Here is a 19671-nt window from a genome sequence, read left to right as displayed (position 1 = left end):
CCCAGGCTGGTCTCGAACTCCTGGGCTCAAGCAATTCTCCTGCCTCAGCCTCCCAAAATTCTGGGATTACAGGTGTGAGCTGTCCAGGCTGGGATGCAATAACACAATCTCAGCTCACCGCAGCCTTGACTTCCCAGGCTCAGGTGATTTTCCCACCTCAGCCTTCTGAGTAGCTGGTGCTACAGGTGTACACCACCACGCCCAGCTAATTTTTTATATCTTTTGTAGAGACAGGGTTTCACCATGTTGCCCAGGCTGGTGTTGAACTCCTGCGCTCAAGCAATCCACCCTCCTTGGCCTGCCAAAGTGCTGGGATTACAGGTGTGAGCCACCATGCCCAGCCTCCCTATAGTTGTTAACTTTCAACTTTTCCCTTTTTCTCAGTTCAAAATGTAATAACTTTTTTTTTTTTTCCTCTTCACTGTCTGCAAAAATGTAATGACTTACTGCTGGCAGCATATACAGAAACCTTAGTTTATTTCAGAAAAAGGATTTGAGTGATTACAGTGACATATAGTGTAGGAAGATTAAAAACAAAATAAGTGGGGAAATGAAGATGAAAGGAAAAATAGGACAAAAAGCTGAAGTCGGATAAAATTACATACAATGCATGGACAAAGGGTCTTAAAGGAGGGCGCAGATGAGGCTCTGCTTGTGATAGTAGAACTCTTTTTCTGCAGTAGTTTGTAAGACTTCTGTAATCTTAGATGATAAATATATTCCTTTGTGAGAAGGTCCAGAGTGTTGTTTTCTGTCCATATTCGTGTGTACACATGCAAAAAGAATCTGCAAACCTATAGATTGACTTCATTGTTGCAGGTGTTTAGCTGTAACTATTTGCTGTTAAGACTGGATGCTTTCAAGTGGTATTTACTGACAGCACAGTGTGACAGATTTAGAGGAACTAGGCTAGAAAAATATTTTAAGAACATGGACAAAATGGTCTGTGAAGTTCCTTTCAGCTCCAGCATTTAGCGAAATTCCTTGCTTCAAGTCGTGAGAACTCCCTTTTTCCAGTTGCCTGCAAGATTCGAACAACGTGAAGGGAATCAAAGACATCCTTGCTGTGCAGCAAGCAGCAGGAGTCCGTTACTCTAAGGCTATCCTAGCCCCTGCCTGAAAGACAAATTAATTTCTTAGAGCCCAGTGGACTGTAAGGCACACATTTTATTTTTATTTGAAGCCAAGGTCAGCTTAGGATATAAGAACAATGAACTATGTGAAGAAGAAGAAGAGCAAGTGTAAACTTTACTGTAAAATTAAGGGATGATAAAATGTGCCACTTTATATCTGTTAGCTTTGACAACTCACTTTTCATGCTGTTCTTAGCTAAAGAAGCAAAATTTTTATTACCATTGTTTTCTAAATCTCTATGTGGGTGTATGTATATAAAATTGAAACACTACTAACTTGGAACATGTGTTTATTTTGTGTAGGGGCCCGTTAGGTCTTTGAAAATAAATGCTGTATGTATTCAAGAAATGAGCAGTGTTTATAAAATAGTAGAGGGCTTGTTTAAATGATGTAAGGTTTGAATTTGTATTAGTTGGTTCTCACACTGCTATAAAGAGCTGCCCGAGAGTGGGTGATTTATAAATATAAAGAAAAGAGGTTTAATTGGCTCACAGTTCTGCATGACTGGGGAGGCCTCAGGAAACTTGCAAGCATGGTGGAAGGGGAAGCAGGCATGTCTTACATGGCGGCAGGTGAGAGAGGAGGAACTGTCAACACTCATAAAACCATCAGATCTCCTGAGAACTCACTATCACAAGAACAGAATGGGGGAGACTGCCTCCATGATCCAGTCATCTCCCACCAGGTCCCTCCTTCGACGTCAGGGGATTATGAGGATTACAATTCGAGATGAGATTTGGGTGGGGACATGAAGCCAAAACATATCAGAATTCAAAAGATTTTTTAACAGGGTCAACTTTTATTCTGCAGGTACTTCCAGAGCTCTCAATGAGACAAGTAGCATGTTAGATAGACTTTCAAAGTCTTTCGAAGTGATAGGTCTACAAAAGATGTTAAAAATACCACTAATTAAGCCAGGCTTGGTTGCTCATGCCTGTAATCCCAGCACTTTGGGAGGCTGAAGTGGGTGGATCATTGGAGGCCAAAAGTTCGAGACCATCCTGGCCAACACAGTGAAACCCTGTCTCTACTGAAAATAGAAAAAATTAGCTGGGCGTGGTGGTGCACACCTTTAGTCCCAACTTTACTCGGGAGGCTGAGGCATGAGAAACACTTGAACCTGGGAGACAGAGGTTGCAGTGAGCTGAGATCATGCCACTGTACTCCAGCCTGGGTGACAGAGCGTGATTTTGTCTCAAAAACAAAAACAAAAACAAAAACAGCTACTAGTTAAGTTTTAATACTCTTGAAGGCAGTGAAACTGCATTTATTTAAAATGTTTCATACTTTTGGAATTTAGCCATCTTTTTCCCTTTAGCAAACCAGGAAATAATTTAAGCAATATGGCTTTATTTGCAGAAATAATTTTTAATACCAGAATATATAGTTTTGAGAATTTTTGTCTATCAAAGCATTTAGTATACTTGATGTTTAGTAGACTTTTTAAAATGAATAAGCAGTTTAAAATGAAAAAGATAAAATAGAAATATGATGTAGTTCGACTATAATTAGGTCAAACCTTTATTGAGAGAAGATACATCTTCCAGATGTATCTTCCAGGTCATCTTCCAGAAAGTGGTATCTCTTCTTAAAAAAAAATGAGAATGTTCATTATATCAGGAGAAAAAGTTTTCCCTTCCATATATTCTTTTTTTGGGGGAGTAATGGGGAACAGAGTCTCACTATTTTGCCCAGGCTGGAGTGCAGTGGTGTGATCTCAGCTTACTGCAACCTCCGCCTCCTGGGTTCAAGCGATTATTCTGCCTCAGCCTCCTGAGCACCTGGGGTTACAGGCATGTGCCACCACGCCTGGCTAATTTTTGTATTTTTAGTAGAGATGGGGTTTCACCATGTTGGCTAGGCTGGTCTCAGACTCCTGACCTCGTGATCCATCTGCCTTGGCCTCCCAAAGTGCTGGGATTACAGGCATAAGCCACCACACCCAGCCGCTTCTGTGTGTTCTAACGTTCTTTTAAAAACATAGTCAACTTTGCCCTCTCTTAAATGAAAGTAGGGTAAGGATTTTGGCTTGGTATATTAGAGGACAATCAGGATCTCGTGTACATATTTCCAGAAAATCTCTGATTAAAGTCTTTTGACTCATGATGGTGGGTAGAAGGAGCAGGAAGCGATGCAGCCAGCACCAGTGTCTTAGATGTTAGGGAAGAGGAAGTAGGAGTAACTCAAGGTGCGGACAGGGGCACTAGTATAAATGAGAGCAGATGTCTCTCAGTTCCTAGAAAATGTCTAAAAAACAAGTTGGGTTTTTAGTTTTGTCACCTGGAAGACCTCTCAGATGTCATGCAGTATGGACTATGTACTGTCACATATTTAAAAGTGGTAACTTAGAAGACACCTTACTTAGGAGTTTTCTGACTTGAGATCCTCTGTTAGCTATGTAGAAGCTACAGGCATTGAAATGAATGCAGGATAGTGTCTTTGTTACCTCAGAGTGCAACCAAATTCTTATAGCTGTCCTAACCCTACCTGCTCTCCACCTTCGTTAGGAGAATGGTCTACTACAATCAGGGGGCAAGTTGCTATGATGAGATCCCTAAGTAACTGTGGAAATGCCAATATTCTGTTTAGAGGTGGCTCAGAGGAGAGGGAATTGAGAAGTTTGAGTTGTTAGTTGTATGGTCTCATCTGAAAAAATATGGCAGCCCAAAAGAATAAAATAAAAATCACCTGTATTTAATTCCAGATTTTTATTTATATCTATCTATCTGTATCTATCTATCTATCTATCTATCTATCTATCTATCTATCTATTTTTTTTGAGACAGAGTCTTGCTCTTGTTGCCCAGGCTAGAGTGCGGTGGCGTGATCTTGGCTCACTGCAAACTCCACCTCCCAGGTTCAAGCGACTTTCCTGCCTCAGCCTCCCAAGTAGCTGGGACTCAGGCACATACCACCACACCAGGCTAATTTTGTATTTTTAGTAGAGACGGAGTTTCTGCATGTTGGTCAGGCTGGTCTCAAACTCCCAACCTCAGGTGATCTGCCCTCCTTGGCCTCCCAAAGTGCTGGGATTACAGGCATGAGCCACCATGCCCGGCCTATATATATATTTATTAAATGAACATGGGATCATAATATAAGTCCTGGTTTGTTGCCTTTATTCACTTAGTGTTTCTTGAACTCTTTCCATTTATTGTAACTTTCTTTCTACATATTAAACTTCCTTTAGTGTGTATACATATGTTCCTACAGCATGATTTCTGTTTGGCGGAAACACAGTATTTTGTCTTATGGGTAATCCCTAATTTGTGGAACCAGTCCCTTTGGTTGACATTTTCCTTTTGCTATTATGAACAGTGATGTGAATGACATCTTTTTGGCTATATTTTTATACATTTCTTTATTTTTTTCTCCTTGATACAGTTTCTTACATGTGAAATTGCTGAGTCAAATAATGTGCATAAGTTTCAAGTCTTGACTATGTATTGCGGAGTTGCACACCGGAGATTGTATCAGTTACACAATTCCACTCCCATCAGCAATATAGATGAGTGACAGGCAGATAAAATTTGAAAATAAATCATGGAAACTTGCTGCTCTATGGAGTTTAATGTCAGGCAAAGGAAGTGACGGGCAATATAGATCAGGGAAGAAAGCAGGGATTTTGGAGTCAGACAGAATGCAGTTCTGCCATTCTTGACCTCTGGCAAGTGATTTGATGTCTCTGGTCCTTAGTTTTTCTCATCTGTAAAACTCAGCTGCTTGTTTGGCCAGAGGTGGTATGAGAGTTTATGAGTACAGTATAGCCATGGGGTACTCACTTTGTACCCCCTCCCAATATATCCTTCTTTGTTAATGTTATTTAACATTTTTATTGAAAAAGGTTAAACTTAGGGTCGAGAGGTCTCGCCCTAGTCCTGAACAACTTTCCTAGTTGGACCACAGCTGCTAACCAACGAAGGCCCAGATGTACTTAGGTGTTAAATTATCTCCGGGCTCAGGATTTATGACTCTTGGAGAAATCTCATTGGGATTGGGTTCATACTGATTTAACCTTGAGCTTGCTGGGGGACTCTATTCCCCCTTGGCAACTGAACCTCAAACTGGTCCTAGTACAACTGAGGATCCATGTGGCTATGCCGGAAATAGATTATTTTGTTACATCCTGTTCTCTGTCATGCTGCTTAGAATAGAGATTCCACTTCCCACCTCAAACATCTAATTCTTTCCTCCTCCAGCTTCTGTAAGAGCTCTGAAAAACCTGGTGACATTTTTGAGTCATGGGTGGTGGTTGTAAAGTGGACAAGGATGATTTTTTTTTCCTTTGGATTTCCTCAGGAATAAACCGTTATGATTTTGATGTTCACTGCTGTTTCCAAGGGCCACTAGGTGAAATATTTTTCTAGCACTTAGCATTTAAACACTTTTTAAACTGTAGGTGTTTAAGATGGACTCAAAATTAATTCCTGGTAAAAGAATATGTTTTTATTTAAATTGTGTATTGGTCCGTTCTCATACTGCTGTAAAGAACTATCTGAGACTGGGTAGTTCACAAAGAAAAGAGGTTTAATTGACTCACAGTTCTGCAGGCTTAACGGGAAGCATGATTGGGAGGCCTTAGGAAACTTAAAATCATGGCTGAACGCAAAGGGGAAACAAGCATGTGTTACCACTCTGATGCAGGAGAGCGAGCAAGAAGGGGGAAGTTTCACACACGTTCAAACAATGAGATTCCGTGAGAACTCACTATCGCGAGAACAGCAAGGGGGAAGTCTACCCCCATGATTCAGTCACCTCCTACCAGGCCCCTCCCCTGACATGTGGGGATTACAATTCGAGATATGATTTGGGTGAGGACACAGAGCCAAACCACATGAATATGTTGTGAACTGCTCCATTAAAAAAATAAATTGTCAAGTTACTGTTTATAATTAAACAAAATAAAGCATCACTTAAAATCACACAAGGTAGTATTAAGGTATTAATGTGAGTACTAGGTGGTCATTGGAGAAAAATCGGAAAATATGGATGAATAAAAATTTGAGAGAACATTTCCCTTCATCTGTCTACCAGAGAGATTACAGTGAAGATCCATTTTAGTTTTAATGCTTTTGGGTTCTGATATCTTTTTTTTTTTCCTTTGAGACAAGTCTCACTCTGTTGCCCAGGCTGGAGTACAGTGGCACTATCTTGGCTCCCTGCAACCTCTGCCTCCTGGGTTCAAGCAATTCTTGTGCCTCAGCCTCCTGAGTAGCTGGGACCATAGATGCGTGCCACCATGCCCGGCTAATTTTTTGTAATTTTGGTAGAGACAGACTTTCACCGTGTTGGCCCGGCTGGTCTCAAACTCCTGACATCAAGTAATCCCCTGCTTTGGCCTCCCGCAGTGCTGGGATTAAAGGCATGAGCCACCTTGCCTGGCCGGGTTCTAATATCTTAGAATAATTCAAGATGAAAATTGTTTGGACATTAATTAAAAAAAATTATAGTAGTGCTTAAGCAAAGTTTGGCCTCTGAGTTTGAGACTTTTGGGCTGTTCTTCAGTCTCTAAAAACTTGGTAGATAGTACATTGTGGTTTTCCTCATTCTTCTCCTCCTTATTTTTTTTCTCCCCTCTCTACCTACTTCTCTACATCCCCTTTTCTTCCCTTAACATATATCCCAGCCTAAATATACCTTGTGGTATAATATTATGACAAGAATATAATTCTAGAATACAATTGCTAAGAATTAAAATGTAAATTTTTTTGGTTACATGTCACATGTTTGCTACCAAAATCTGTTATAATAAAATGCCATTATAAGGAAAAGAAAATATTTTGCTCATTAAGGTAATGGGCCAATATTCAGTTCTATAAAAGGTTATAGAAAATGCCTTTAAACTGTAAGATAACTTTTATTTTACAACCTGATTGCTACATTGTGATTCTTGGTTTTGAAAACAATGCATTTATGTTGGTGAGAGTGCTATTTCTTTTAGGTTGGCATCATACATTAACAGTGGAAGCCTAGGTTCTGAATTTTAGAAGACTCTTCTGAATGCTTTGTGGCTTTATTTTAATTACAAACACTGCTGCTTCTTGAAAAGCAACAGGCTGAGAGATGAGACACAATAGGGTAATTCCTAAGTTGGATTAACTTTAATGCTTAGTTTATTTGGCAGTCTTCAGCAGAACTGAATGGGGACTCTAGCTGTCAAATCTAGGTTTAGAGAGCTGGAGTTATGTATCTCCCCTGGAGCCCACGTACTGTCTGTTTCTTCAGGATTCCCAGTGGAAAAGGCATTATTGCCAAATGGTTACCATGAAATGGATCTTTTGTTTCTCTTCTTTTATTTCTCTTCTTCATCATTATCATGGCACTCTTTGTTTGATATCCTATCAGTAGGGCCTGGTGGAGGTTTTGTGGTGGGCAGGGAAAGGACCTAGACTGAGTATGAAAGTTGGTAAGTGCTGGACCTTGTGTCTACTCGTTGTGCCCATCTGAAAGAAATTGCATTGGTTGTAAAACAGAAATGAGCTGCTATCTTTTTTTTTTTTTTTGAGGCGGAGTCTCGCTCTGTCGCCCAGACTGGAGTGCAGTGGCCGGATCTCAGCTCACTGCAAGCTCCGCCTCCCGAGTTTACGCCATTCTCCTGCCTCAGCCTCCCGAGTAGCTGGGACTACAGGCGCCCGCCACCTCGCCCGGCTAGTTTTTTGTATTTTTTAGTAGAGACGGGGGTTTCACTGTGTTAGCCAGGATGGTCTCGATCTCCTGACCTTGTGATCCGCCTGTCTCGGCCTCCCAAAGTGCTGGGATTACAGGCTTGAGCCACCGTGCCCGGCCTGAGCTGCTATCTTGTAGGTTCTCTAAGAGACTTACCCTTCTTCCTTCTCTGCCAATCATGCTTGGCTGCAGCTGCCAGGGGTCATTCCTTTGCTTAAAACAGTTTAATAGCTCTCATCGTTGTCTGTAGCAGTGATTTGAATATTAAAATTTTGGATGTCTCACTTAAAGGAATTTAACACATTCAAAACACTCTTTCTGGTCTTTAACAAAATCCATAATATAATATCTATAAAAACATCCTTGGTTTTTGTACTATCTGCTTATGCTCTTTATCATTGGGTTATTGTTGAGCAGACTTTTATCATTTGTGGCAAATATTCTCCACATGTTCTAGAAAACATGGGATCTTTTTTTGATGCTGGCTTGATTTGGCTTGGCTTTGGCTTGACGTTGTGCTTCACTCCTTACCTCTTAGTCTAAAAACTCCCATCCCCTGTCCACCTCCATCTCTGTGTTGCGCAATCTGCTTCTATTCCTCTCTGACATTGTACAAACTGTGTATGTGCTGAGTTGCAGGAAAAAAAGTCATACACATTGATGTAAAATTGGATGACATAGCTGAGAAGTATTGGGCCAACTGCTGGTGGGCTATAGCACAGAGTTTAAGACCTGTTGTTCTACAGGATGAAGTCCCAAGTTTGATAGAATGGTATAAGAGAGACCTCTGTTTTGCCCCTCCCTATCTCTCTAATTAAGCCTTTCTCATCTCACACTTAAGTATTTTAATGCTAAATTAATTGCAGATACTTGCATAGGATGTTTCATTTTTTACCTCTTTGAGTTTGCTTATGCTATGTATTCTTCTTGGAATGACTTTATCTCTCTTTTTCCCCTGGCTGCCTCCGACTTACCCTTTATGAATTAGTTCAGGCATCCTCTTCCTTTGGGTGGGTTAAGTTCATATTTGTGTGTGTATGTATATATATGTGTGTGTGTGTATGTGTATGTGTATTTACATTGTAAGTTTAAGATTCCCTCCTGTGAGCTCCTGGAGGTTAAAGAGAATGTCTTAATTGCTTTACTATGTGCAAATAGATATAAGTTGAGATGTTTTTTTGCTTAATGGAACAGTGTATTTAAGCCACTCAACTTGGTTACTTCAATCATGATGACAGGAGTGAGAAGAAGCTGGTAATGATTCTGTGGGAAGTGGATTAAATAAAAAGATTGGTGGGGGGAGTTATAGAAAACCTGTAATAAGGCAGATTTCTAAATCAGAGGTTATAACATTAGAGAGATGATTAACATAAAATACCACTTTGGAGAACTTTTAAAAGAATTGCTTCTTTGAGAAGGAATCAGGGCAGGAGATTCAAAACAATCTCATCTAAAAACAGACCGAAGTTAGCTTTTGTGAGTTCTTCAAGTGAGCCAATCAGAATACAAGGTGCCTGCAACCACTTTTTCCTTTTGATTTGTGGTTCCTATGGCAATAGGAAGAGAGCCTAGGACATTTTTCTCCTACCTCTTTTAATAAACTTTTTGCTTTTGAAAAATGCCAAAAGAGATTATTCTTTTTGTCTTTAATGACTTATAGTATTTCTCAGCATAATGGCTTTGATTTAGGTTTTTTTTATTATACAGTGGATATGGCAAAAGTAATAAACACTGTCAGCTTCCCTGGCTAATATTATTTTCTTCAGCTATAGAACCTATAAATATACAATCTAATTAGGTATTAGCTATTAATATCACAATCCATTATGAATCATTTCCTGTTCTCTGTGAACAGCCCTAAATTAGACTATTGATCATTACAAGTAGCTAAATACGAAATTATAACAAATGTATCCTGGCAGTTTTTGACCCTCCAAAGTCTTCTGTTAAGTATCCCCACTATGATCCTCCTGGGTTGTTTCTCTTGAGCTCAAGGCTAAAGTCTTAAGAGGAAAGAGGCTTAGTGTGTATTGTTGTTGGCTTAGTAAGCAGGTCAGTAAGTGTTTGTTAAAATTGAAAATTGGTAAATACCCATGGTATCAGGGGTATTCTTCAGACATATTTTAGCAATATGAAAGGACACTGTTCACTTAAAAAAAAAGGACAATCGTCTGTACTGTGAATTTAGCTAATATGAAGAAATCTTTTCATTATTCGGTTAAGCAATCATCGATAATAGTTATTCTCGAATGATCAACATGGGTTTCCAGCCATGTCCCTAAATTAAAAAATTGAAGCTTCAAGAATCACAGCCAGGAGCTCATGCCTGTAATGCCAGCACTTTGGGAGACCAAGGCAGGCAGATCACCTGAGGTCAGGAGTTCAAGACCAGCCTGGCCAACATGGTGAAACCCTGTCTGTACTAAAAATACAAAAACTAGCTGGGCATGGTGGCAGGTGCCTGTAATCCCAGCTACTCGGGAGGCTGAGGCAGGAGAATCGCTTGAACCTGGGAGATGGAGGTTTCAGTGAGCCAAGATCATGCCACCGCACTCCAGCCTGGGCAGCAGAGCGAGACTCTTATCTTAAAAGAAAAAAAGAATCAATTACTGTTGTGGTCCTAGCTGTATTTTAATACTGTTAGGTTGTTGAATGTGGAACTTTTATTTTTATCCATTATTTTCAAATAGGATCAATGCCCTCCTGATCTATTGGATCTAAGACCTAAGAGGAACCTACCTTGTTTTGGCTAGCAGGTACAGACTTTGTTACTAAAAGGTGGGTGTATTTCCTAGAATAGCATTTTCTGTTGAGTACAGACGATTTTTGAGCAATGTGGCTGGTCACTTAGCTTCATAGTAACTGTTGAGTGTGAAAGTAAGCAGTTGTAATACCTTTTAACCACTGTCTGTGCTCTTACCAAATGGAAAATAACACTCATCTTAAAACTGGAAGTTACCAGTTCTGGGATGATCTGCTAGTTGAGACTTCTGATTAGTAGATATTGGCAGTTGCATCACACACCAGCTTGGGTGCTGTCTAGGACTGAGCTGTCTCAGTGAAAAGTACTCTTGCCTCAGACCTGGGTTGAAATCTTAGCACCAACCCAGCACTATGCGATTTTGGATAGGTAAATTACTTTGTCTCTGAGCCTGTGTTTCCTCTTCTGAAGGGGAAAGTAATGTCTATTGTGTAGGATTATGGTGAAAATGAGATGAGATATCCTTTGTAATGTATTTAGCATGATGTTGGCATCTAATAAATACTCAAGAAACACTGGTGTCATTCTTTATATCTTACAGTATCTACCATAGATATTATGAAGAGAAAATCTTGGAAATCTGATTCTTAGAGGGTCTTTTAAAAATCTTTTTCTGAATATACAAGTTAAATAACAAGCTTCAAAAAGCTTTGAAATGTCAGACTTCTAATAAATGGCTAATATTTTAAAATCAAGTTCACCAAAAATTTTCTTTATGTTGATTGTTTCCCACATTTTTATGAGTATTGATTAAATCATTAAATGGTTAAAAAGCCTTGATAATATCATTATTTTTCTAATTTGGATTTAATTTCTTCATCTCTAATCTAAAATCAGCGGTGGGAGGTTAGACTAAATAGTCTTTAAAATGCCTTCCTGTTCTCACAATCTAATTTTTTTGATTTACTGAATGTGAAAAATTGCCTTTTAAAAAGTTTTAGATTCCAAGTTATTAGCAGAATCTAATCAATACCTTATGCTTTTGTGGTTTTTACCCTTTGAGGCAAATACTATTAACCCTTGCAGAAGGAAGCTGACTTTTTACTGAATAAGTAAAAATTGATTTACATACGAGCTTTCGTGTTAATTTGATATGAGTTGCTGAATCCAGATGTAATCCTTTTGTTGTTGTTGTTATTGAGACAGGGTCTCACTCTGTTGCCCAGACTGGAGTATAGTGCTGCGATCTTGGCTCACTGCAACCTCCACCTTCCAGGCTTAAGCAATCCTCCCACCTCAGCCTTCTGAGCAGCTGCTACTATGGGTGTGTGCCACCATGCCTGGCTAATTTTTGTATTATTTGTAAAGGTGGGGTTTCACCATGTTGCTCAGGCTGGTCTCGAACTCCTGGGCTTAAGTAATCCCACTACTTTGGCCTCCTGAAGTGCTGGGGCTATAGGCGTGAGCCATCTTACTTGGCTAGGTATAGTCCTTAAACTCTCTTCTTTGCCTGTCCACTTGTGATGTATGCTGATGTAAATATTCTTTTATTAAACATGGATGAGAATATCTCTGGATAGAGAGTGTTTGTTGTGGTGGAAGAAAATCAGCTTGCCAGGTTTAATTTACTAGTCCTGATTCTACCATCAGTTAGCCCTTATTCCCCTGCACCTTGGACAAGTTGCTGGGGTTTTTTTTTCTTTCCTTTTTTTTTTTTTAAAGGCAGTCTCACTGGGTCACTCAGGCTGGAGTGCAGTGGCATGATCTTGGCTCACTGCAACCTCTGACTCCTAGGTTCAAGCAATTCTTTTGCCTCAGCCCCCCGAGTAGCTGGGATTACAGGTATGTGCCGCCACGCCTGGCTAATAATTGTGTTTTTAGTAGAGATGGGGTTTCACCATGTTGGCCAGGCTGGTCTTCAACTCCTGACTTCAAGTGATTTGACTGCCTTGGCTTCCCAAAGTGCTAGGATTATATGTGTGAGCTACTGTTCCTGGTCTATGTCATTGTTTTAACAAATTAGGCTCTCTTTTTCTTTTTAATAAAATTAAAAAAATTTTTTCTTAATTGAAAAAAAATTCCATGGGACTCTGCTTGATATCTCTTTCCTGATCATCAGTTTCCTCATCGTAAAATGGAATAATACCTATTTTACAGGGTTATTGTGAGAGTTTAGTATTTCAGCTGTCTAGCACATAATACAAGCTTGATAAATGGCAACTACTTTCATTATTTTATGCAAACATTTATTCAGCATCTTCTGTGGTTGGCACTCTGATATGAAAGTGTTGAGGCAACAAAATTGGTGTACCTGGAGTTTCAATGATATGTTGCCACTGTATTGGCTTTGGAATAAAGGCACACCTTGAAGTGTGTCATTTTCATTGCTACCAGAAAACTACTCAATTTTTAAATTCCATTTGGTTCCTCTGATTTTGTATTCTTTAAATACCTCTTCTGAGTAACCTCAATATTCCGTGTATTATAGGTGAAATGTAGAACTAGTAAGTGGCAGATACTAGATAGGAACCCAGGTCTCTCTGATGTCAAGCAAAGCTATCTTTGTCCATATTGCAGTTGGGTGATCACATAATTTATCCACTAAACCAGAACACTTTTGAGAGTGAAAGTTATGAGGGGACAAGAAGTGTCATCCAGGACTGTCTCAGGCAAATGAGGGTGTTTGGCTATTCTATTTATAGCTAGAACAAACAAGTTTATGAGCTTGGGTCCAAGACTTCTGGGATGTTTTGGTTGAACCCAAACACTCACCTTTAGTTTTTTTTTTACATGAGTATTGATTTTGCCATAGTAAATTAATTGACTTTAGATCTGAATGATTGAACAGTATGGTCTAATGGTTATTAAGTTTACATTATGGTCTAATGGTTATTAAGTAGTAGCCATAATACATGTGTTCATTTTTATATTTTACTTTTTTTCTTAATTTCTTTAAAATCAGCAAGCTTTTAAAAGAGGATGGGAAGAAGTAAATGAAATAAGCTTTTTAATTCTTAGTCATGTCAGACAAACTTTGTAAACAAAGTCTAAAATGAAAATCGTGACATTCCAATGTTTTTCCTTTGGGAAGATGGAAATGTGTTGACACTGAAAATCAGATGCATTTAAAATCACCTCTTTTATTGCCTTTATCTATCAGTCTGTCACCCATCTTTCTTGTTCTTTTTGCCTTATTCTTTAGGTCTCCTGTGATTTTACCTTAGGGAGGTGCAAAACTTTACTCACATGATAAAAGTTGGGGTGATTTAAGTTTTCACAATAGCAGCATCATAGTCTTGTGGAAAGAGTGTGGGTTTTGGTAGCAGACAAACCAGAGTTTGAAATTCTGGCTTTCCCCTCCTTTGCTATGTGTCCTTTTGCCAATCACTTAACCTCTGAGCCTCCGTTTCCTTACAATGATATGAGGATTAGAGAACAAATGTAAAGTGCTGGGCAAATAGTAGGTCCTTAAACAGTGATGACAATTATGGTTATATGACATGGACCAGAAACTGTGGCATTGATGAAATTATAGTCAACAATCTCACCACTAATCTTGTTTTGCACTCAGACTTTCACAGTTCCCTTTGGTGGGTTTTTGTTTAAACATTCTCTCTCCCTCTTGATTCTATTCACTGTATCCTGAAAAATTAGTGGTTGGCAGCAGAAACCTCCTTTCCATAGAACATCAAGTGGGCCCTCCCCCAAGGTTTCAGTAAGTTGTCTGGGACCATCCCTAACCTCCAAATTGCCAAGGGTGCACCCCCTGCCCCAACTAACATTCAAGTTGCCTGTGTGAAGGAGTGATTTGTTGCGGCCTCTAACTGCTTCTTCTCTTCCTTCCTTTTTGTCATCCTGCAGTGTTCTGTGCCAAGGTCTTTGTGGCTAGGCTGCGCCAACCTGGTAGAGAGCATGTGCGCACTGAGTTGCCTGCAGAGCATGCCCAGTGTCAGATGTCTCCAGGTGCCTTTCTTCTTTCTTGTTGTAAATGTGTTTTTACGTATGCCATGAACATTTGTTGAAACTTGCAGTAGTGTGTTTAATCCAATGTTAAGTCTGCTAAATGTTCTGTGTAACCCTCTGCTTTCCTCTAGCCTGGGTGCCCCACATGGAGGAGTTAGTACCAAGAGGGACCCTTCTGAGCAAACGGGTCTTTGGCTGGGCCCTGTCCTCCCCTTTTCTGCTCCTGCTTTTTACTCTTTCCCCCTCACCTTGAGGTTGTAATTCTCATGTTTAATAGTTGTGCATGTGCCAAAAAAAAAAAACTCCTGACATTTTCCATTTGGCTACCTTTAACAGTTCTTTGTTGAGTTGGGAGGGTTTCGTAATTAAAGTGGTGATTTTTCTATTTTGAAACTCATCCTTTTGGCTTGCTTTCTCTCCCCTCTTCAAAAAAGGAGCGGGGAGGGAATCACTACTGGCATAAAGCCTCGAATTGAAGTTTATAAAGATCATAGCTTTATGCTGCCAATAATTTGTCAGTTTGGGCCACCTCCCAAAGGCCAGATCTGACACCTGTCCTCAGGGTCCACCCAGTTTTCCAGGCCGAGGCCGGCAGAGAATTCCACAGATAAAAGTATAACTTTTTGGGGGGTGGATGGGAAAGGGTTGCTGAGGATAGAACTGTTAGCAGGAGTGCAGCTGGTGACCCTCTCTTGTTGGGGTGACTTCTAAGAGAGCCAAGGAAGAAAACATTATAGCTTTATTTGTGAAGCTCTGTTTAGAGCAAGCATGTGTTTAATTAAGTATGGTTTCAGTAGCAATATTCAGTTTTCATCACTGCATATTCCAGACAGTTTGATATATCTTTAAAAAGCCAGATTAAATTCCTGGCATCCGGTTGAGACTGTCCTGTTTTAGGAAAACTGTAAAATTAGGCATTGAGTTAGAGGGATATTATTGATGGCATGGATGACTTCACTGTTTTCAAGGTTATCTTTCTATTCATGTTTACAATTTTTAAATGGAGCTGGGGAGCCAGGAAGGAGGAAAATGTTCTTCATATTGGGGTCAGGCATTTTATTTACTTATTGGCAAACATTCAGAGTAGCACTGGTGTGGTTATTGATTCAAATTGCTTTCTTTGGAAAACGGTACTGGAACTTCACTAACACCTTTAACTGGAGAGCGAGTTCAATATAAGGCCCAGTTGTCTTTAGATTCTGTATATAAAAGTGGGTTACAAGTCTTACCTTGCAAGAACAGGGTGCTTCAATGAGGCTCAAAGTGTAATGAATATATGTTTACTTTTGGAAAAGCAGCTTCTGTGCATGTGATGTAATTTTAACAAAAATGTTCTTGGAATGGCAGCCATTATTGCATGTGCTCTCCTTGATGCTATATAATGGATATTTGCATTATTATAATAGGTGTACATTTTTGTCTCAATTTTTCTGGATTAAAAGGCATGTTACAGTTGCTTTTTAGTAGGCTGACCCAGTTTTTTGCAGAACTGGAAATTTAAGAAGGGGAAAAACTGTAGTTGTTAGGTCTTGAAGTGCAGATTTTTTTTATTGCATTCAGTTAAAAGTAATTGGCCAATGGAAGGCATCATTCAATATATTTTAGTATCAGTATTGTGAGTTCTCTGGAGGTGGGGTGAGTGGGAGGAAGTACGGGTTCCTACCTTGTTGAAAATGGAAATCCAAATTTGTTAAAAGTTCCTTGACTCATCTTTCTTAGTGAAACTCACTTAAGAGAAAAAAAAAAAGATTTTTTTTTTTTTTTGCCTTGATTGGGTCTTATTTCAATGAGTGGAGCAATAATTGTCTTTAGAGATGTGTAGAGTATTTTGTTTACTTAGGTTTAAATTTTGCTAGTATATAATTGAGGGTATGCAGCACAGTAAAATGAACCAAGTACTCAACTGATTGGCATTAGCAAATCATTACTCTGTTTTGTTCCACAAGTGAATGGAAAGTAAACGTATTAATATTAATGAGCCTGGAAGACTTCCTTCCTCTCTACTCATTTAAGTATTACTTCAATGCCAGCATTTCTCCCCTTTACCTCCAGTCTCCAAACAGTGTTAAAATTTCATATCTTAATTTGGGCTTGGGCTCTCAAAGAAGTCCTGTTGCTTATATGCTACATCTTTGGTTTATTGCCAAGATGACTCTTCCTTTGCACACCTCTTAGCAACCTCGTATTAAGCAGGCCTGAGAAGAGAAGGAATAGTTAGGCTACCTGGAGAGAACAGAGCCTAGTTCTTTCCTGGTCTCTGAAGTTCCATAAAAGAGTTCCCCTTAAAATTGTCACAGTGGACCCACTGATAGTTGCAACTTGAACCCATTGACCTGTCTATATGACTGAATTTTATTATACCTTTTGAAAAAGCAGGAGGGAAGATAGTACTTGCCTTAGGCATAATTTACCTACTCCAGTTTCTGCCATCGTTGAGAAGGGAAAATAGATACCAGAGACTTAAAATTCACTCATTACCAACTGTTACATGGTGCTTCACATATATTAGCTTTATGACAACCCTGTGAGGTAGGTGTTCTTATCTCCAATTTTCTGATACGGAAACTGAGTCTGAGGTGACTATTTGGCCCAAGATAATGTTTATATAACTGTAAAGTTACTGGCATATGAATCACATACTTGCCTGATTCCCAAACTGGTTTTCTTTTCTCTACTCTGGAATGCTGCTTTTGTAATTTTCCATGTTAGTTTTATTTGTAGAAACCTCACTATTGATACCTGGTATATGGTTTGTTTAGTTATTAATATTATTTATTTGAAAATAAGAAAAGAAAAACCTGCCACATTCCATAGGAAAAAAAAATTGCCATTCTTTTTGCCAAAATGAGCTCTCCTGAATCTTACAGCTAGTGAGATTCCTGAGTGGACTTTCTGCAAACTTAATTCCATAAATATTTACTAAGCAATCGGTATGTGCCAGGGCCTCTATTGGGTATCTCTGAAACAAGCTGAACTGAGTCAGTATTTCATTTGCCTCAGATATCCTGATTCAACCAGTTGATTGTTATAGCAAATAATCAGGAATTCAGACTATGTGGATTATAGATTTGCCCAGATTCCTATGGCATGAGAATCATACCAATGTTAATAATAGTATGTATCATTTATTTTCCACGTTTTTTCTATGTGTTGGACTCTAGGAATTGGATTATCTCATTTGATCTTTTATGGAAAAGTTATCTATCTTGCCATTTTTGTATATGAAATTGTAGAGGTGAATTGAGCTGCCTAAGGTTACGCGTTTATTTAAGTGGCAGAACTGGGTTATGAACATAATCTGGATGACTGCAAAGTCAGTGCTCTAGTCACCAGTCTGTAGTGACAACTGCCATTTTAACTTGCAACTGCCATTTTTAGGTTGAAACAAATTGCCCTTAATTTTTGGAGTTAGAAATTTAAAGCCAACATACCAGTGATGTAATAGACTGGCAAGTTGTCTTGGGAATGTCATTTGCAGCCTCAGCTGGGGGATAGTGTTAGTGATAAGCCTTTTGCTGGAATAGGACTGATTACTTGGAATGACAGTGAGCATCATGTGAATTGAGTTTGAGTGCCTCCTTCCAAGCTCTAGTGCATATGGTGCTGGGCAGTAAGTAATGCAACTTCTTGACAGCTGCCTTTCTTGTTTCTTTTCTCACTTTTAATAAGTGTAGTGAGCCACGGTGGTCTGAGAATGCCACAGAACTTATCACAGCTTTTGATATAAGAGGATATTTTTTAGAGGAGGGAGGTAGCTTGGTAGAAAGAACCCTGGCTTTGGGGCAGACAAACCTCTATTTTTGTCCTGTTCTTACTACTTAATGACTCTGTGATCCTGGGCAAGTTACTTTATTTTCCTGAACCCCAGTTTCCTCATCTTTAAAAATCATATAGGGTTTTTATGAGGTAGAGAAACATAATTGCCACCTCTTACTGATTCTTACTCTTGTGGGGGATGAAATCAATTTTTTTTTTTAAATTTACTTGCTCCTGGTTCTCTATTTAAGAAGGAATTTCAGTCTTACAGTCTTAGATTCCAGGCATAGGTAAGGATTAGCTGAAAAACCATGCATATGATAAGGCAGCTTTTGTTCAGGGTCGGTCTGTCTTAGGTCAGACATAGCTGTTTGAACTCATTGCCTCTTGTCTGTTTTCTAATGAGCCTTAGGGATTTGTCATTTCTTGTTGATTATCCTAATTATCCTGTAGCACCCTGGGTCTGATAATGTGAACCTTTTGGTTTGCTCAGTGATAGAATCTGTAGTATTTTATAAACACTAAAACCTACATTTTTGGCTGAGCATAGTGGCTTACCCCTATAATCCCAGCGCTTTGTGAGGCCCAGGTGGGAGGATTGCTTGAGGCCAGGAGTTTGAGACCAGCCTTTGCAACATAGCAAGGCCCTACAAAACATTTTTATTTTTGTATTTTGTTTCTACAAAACAAAATAAAAAATTAGGTGGACGTGGTGGCATGCACCTGTAGTCCTAGCTACTCCGGGAGCTGAGGTTGGGGAATCCCTTGAGCCCAGGAGTTGGAGGTTACAGTGAGCTATGATCACATCACTGCACTGCCGCTTGGGTGACAGAGCAAGATCCTTGTCTCTAAAACAGGGGTGTCCAATCTTTTGGCTTCCCTGGACCACACTGGAAGAAGAAGAATTCTCTTGGGCTACACATAAAATACGCTAACACTAATGATAGCTGATGAGCTTAAAAAAATTGCAAAAGAAAAAAAGTCTCATATTTTAAGAAAGTTTACGAATTTGTGTTGGGCCTCATTCAAAGCCGGCCTGGGGGCCGGCGGGCCACGGGTTTGCTCTGAAAAATACATAAATAGGCTGGGCGCAGTGGCTCACACATATAATCCCAGCACTTTGGGAGGCAGAAGTGGGCGGATCACTTGAGGTCAGGAGATTGAGACCAGCCTGGCCAACATGGTGAAACCCCATCTCTACTAAAAATACAAAAATTAGCCAGGCATGATAGTGGGGGCCTGTAATCCTAGCTACTTGGGAGGCTGAGGCAGGAGAGTTGCTTGAACCCAGGAGGTGGAGGTTGCAGTAAGCTGAGATCATGCCACTGCACTCCAGTCTGGGTGACAGAGGGAGATCCCGTCTCAAAAAAAAAAAAAAAGAAAAAAATAATAACTTGGACCATAAGCAAAAGTTTGGACCATTCTGTTTTTCTCTTTTCACTGCAACCTCT

At 39.5% G+C, this 19671-nt stretch overlaps 1 protein-coding gene across 4 annotated transcripts in view; it reads left to right on the top strand.

Annotated features, from left to right (window-relative positions):
* FBXW11 (F-box and WD repeat domain containing 11) overlaps positions 1-19671 on the top strand; it is a 150759-nt gene that overhangs the window by 43840 nt on the left and 87248 nt on the right. For 2 of the 4 annotated variants that reach the window (XM_011947787.1, XM_011947786.1), the window contains exon 2: positions 14363-14464. The exons of the other annotated variants lie outside the window; for them this stretch is intronic. In XM_011947787.1, the coding sequence (XP_011803177.1) occupies positions 14363-14464 (102 nt within the window). The remainder of the gene's footprint in view (positions 1-14362; positions 14465-19671) is intronic. 4 annotated transcript variants of the gene reach the window in all.

This window comes from Colobus angolensis, unplaced genomic scaffold, assembly GCF_000951035.1.
Source record: "Colobus angolensis palliatus isolate OR3802 unplaced genomic scaffold, Cang.pa_1.0 Scaffold27, whole genome shotgun sequence".
Classification (NCBI taxonomy): domain Eukaryota; kingdom Metazoa; phylum Chordata; class Mammalia; order Primates; family Cercopithecidae; genus Colobus; species Colobus angolensis.
The sequence above is the reverse complement of the archived record's forward strand: the minus strand, read 5'-3'. Positions and strand labels throughout refer to the sequence as shown.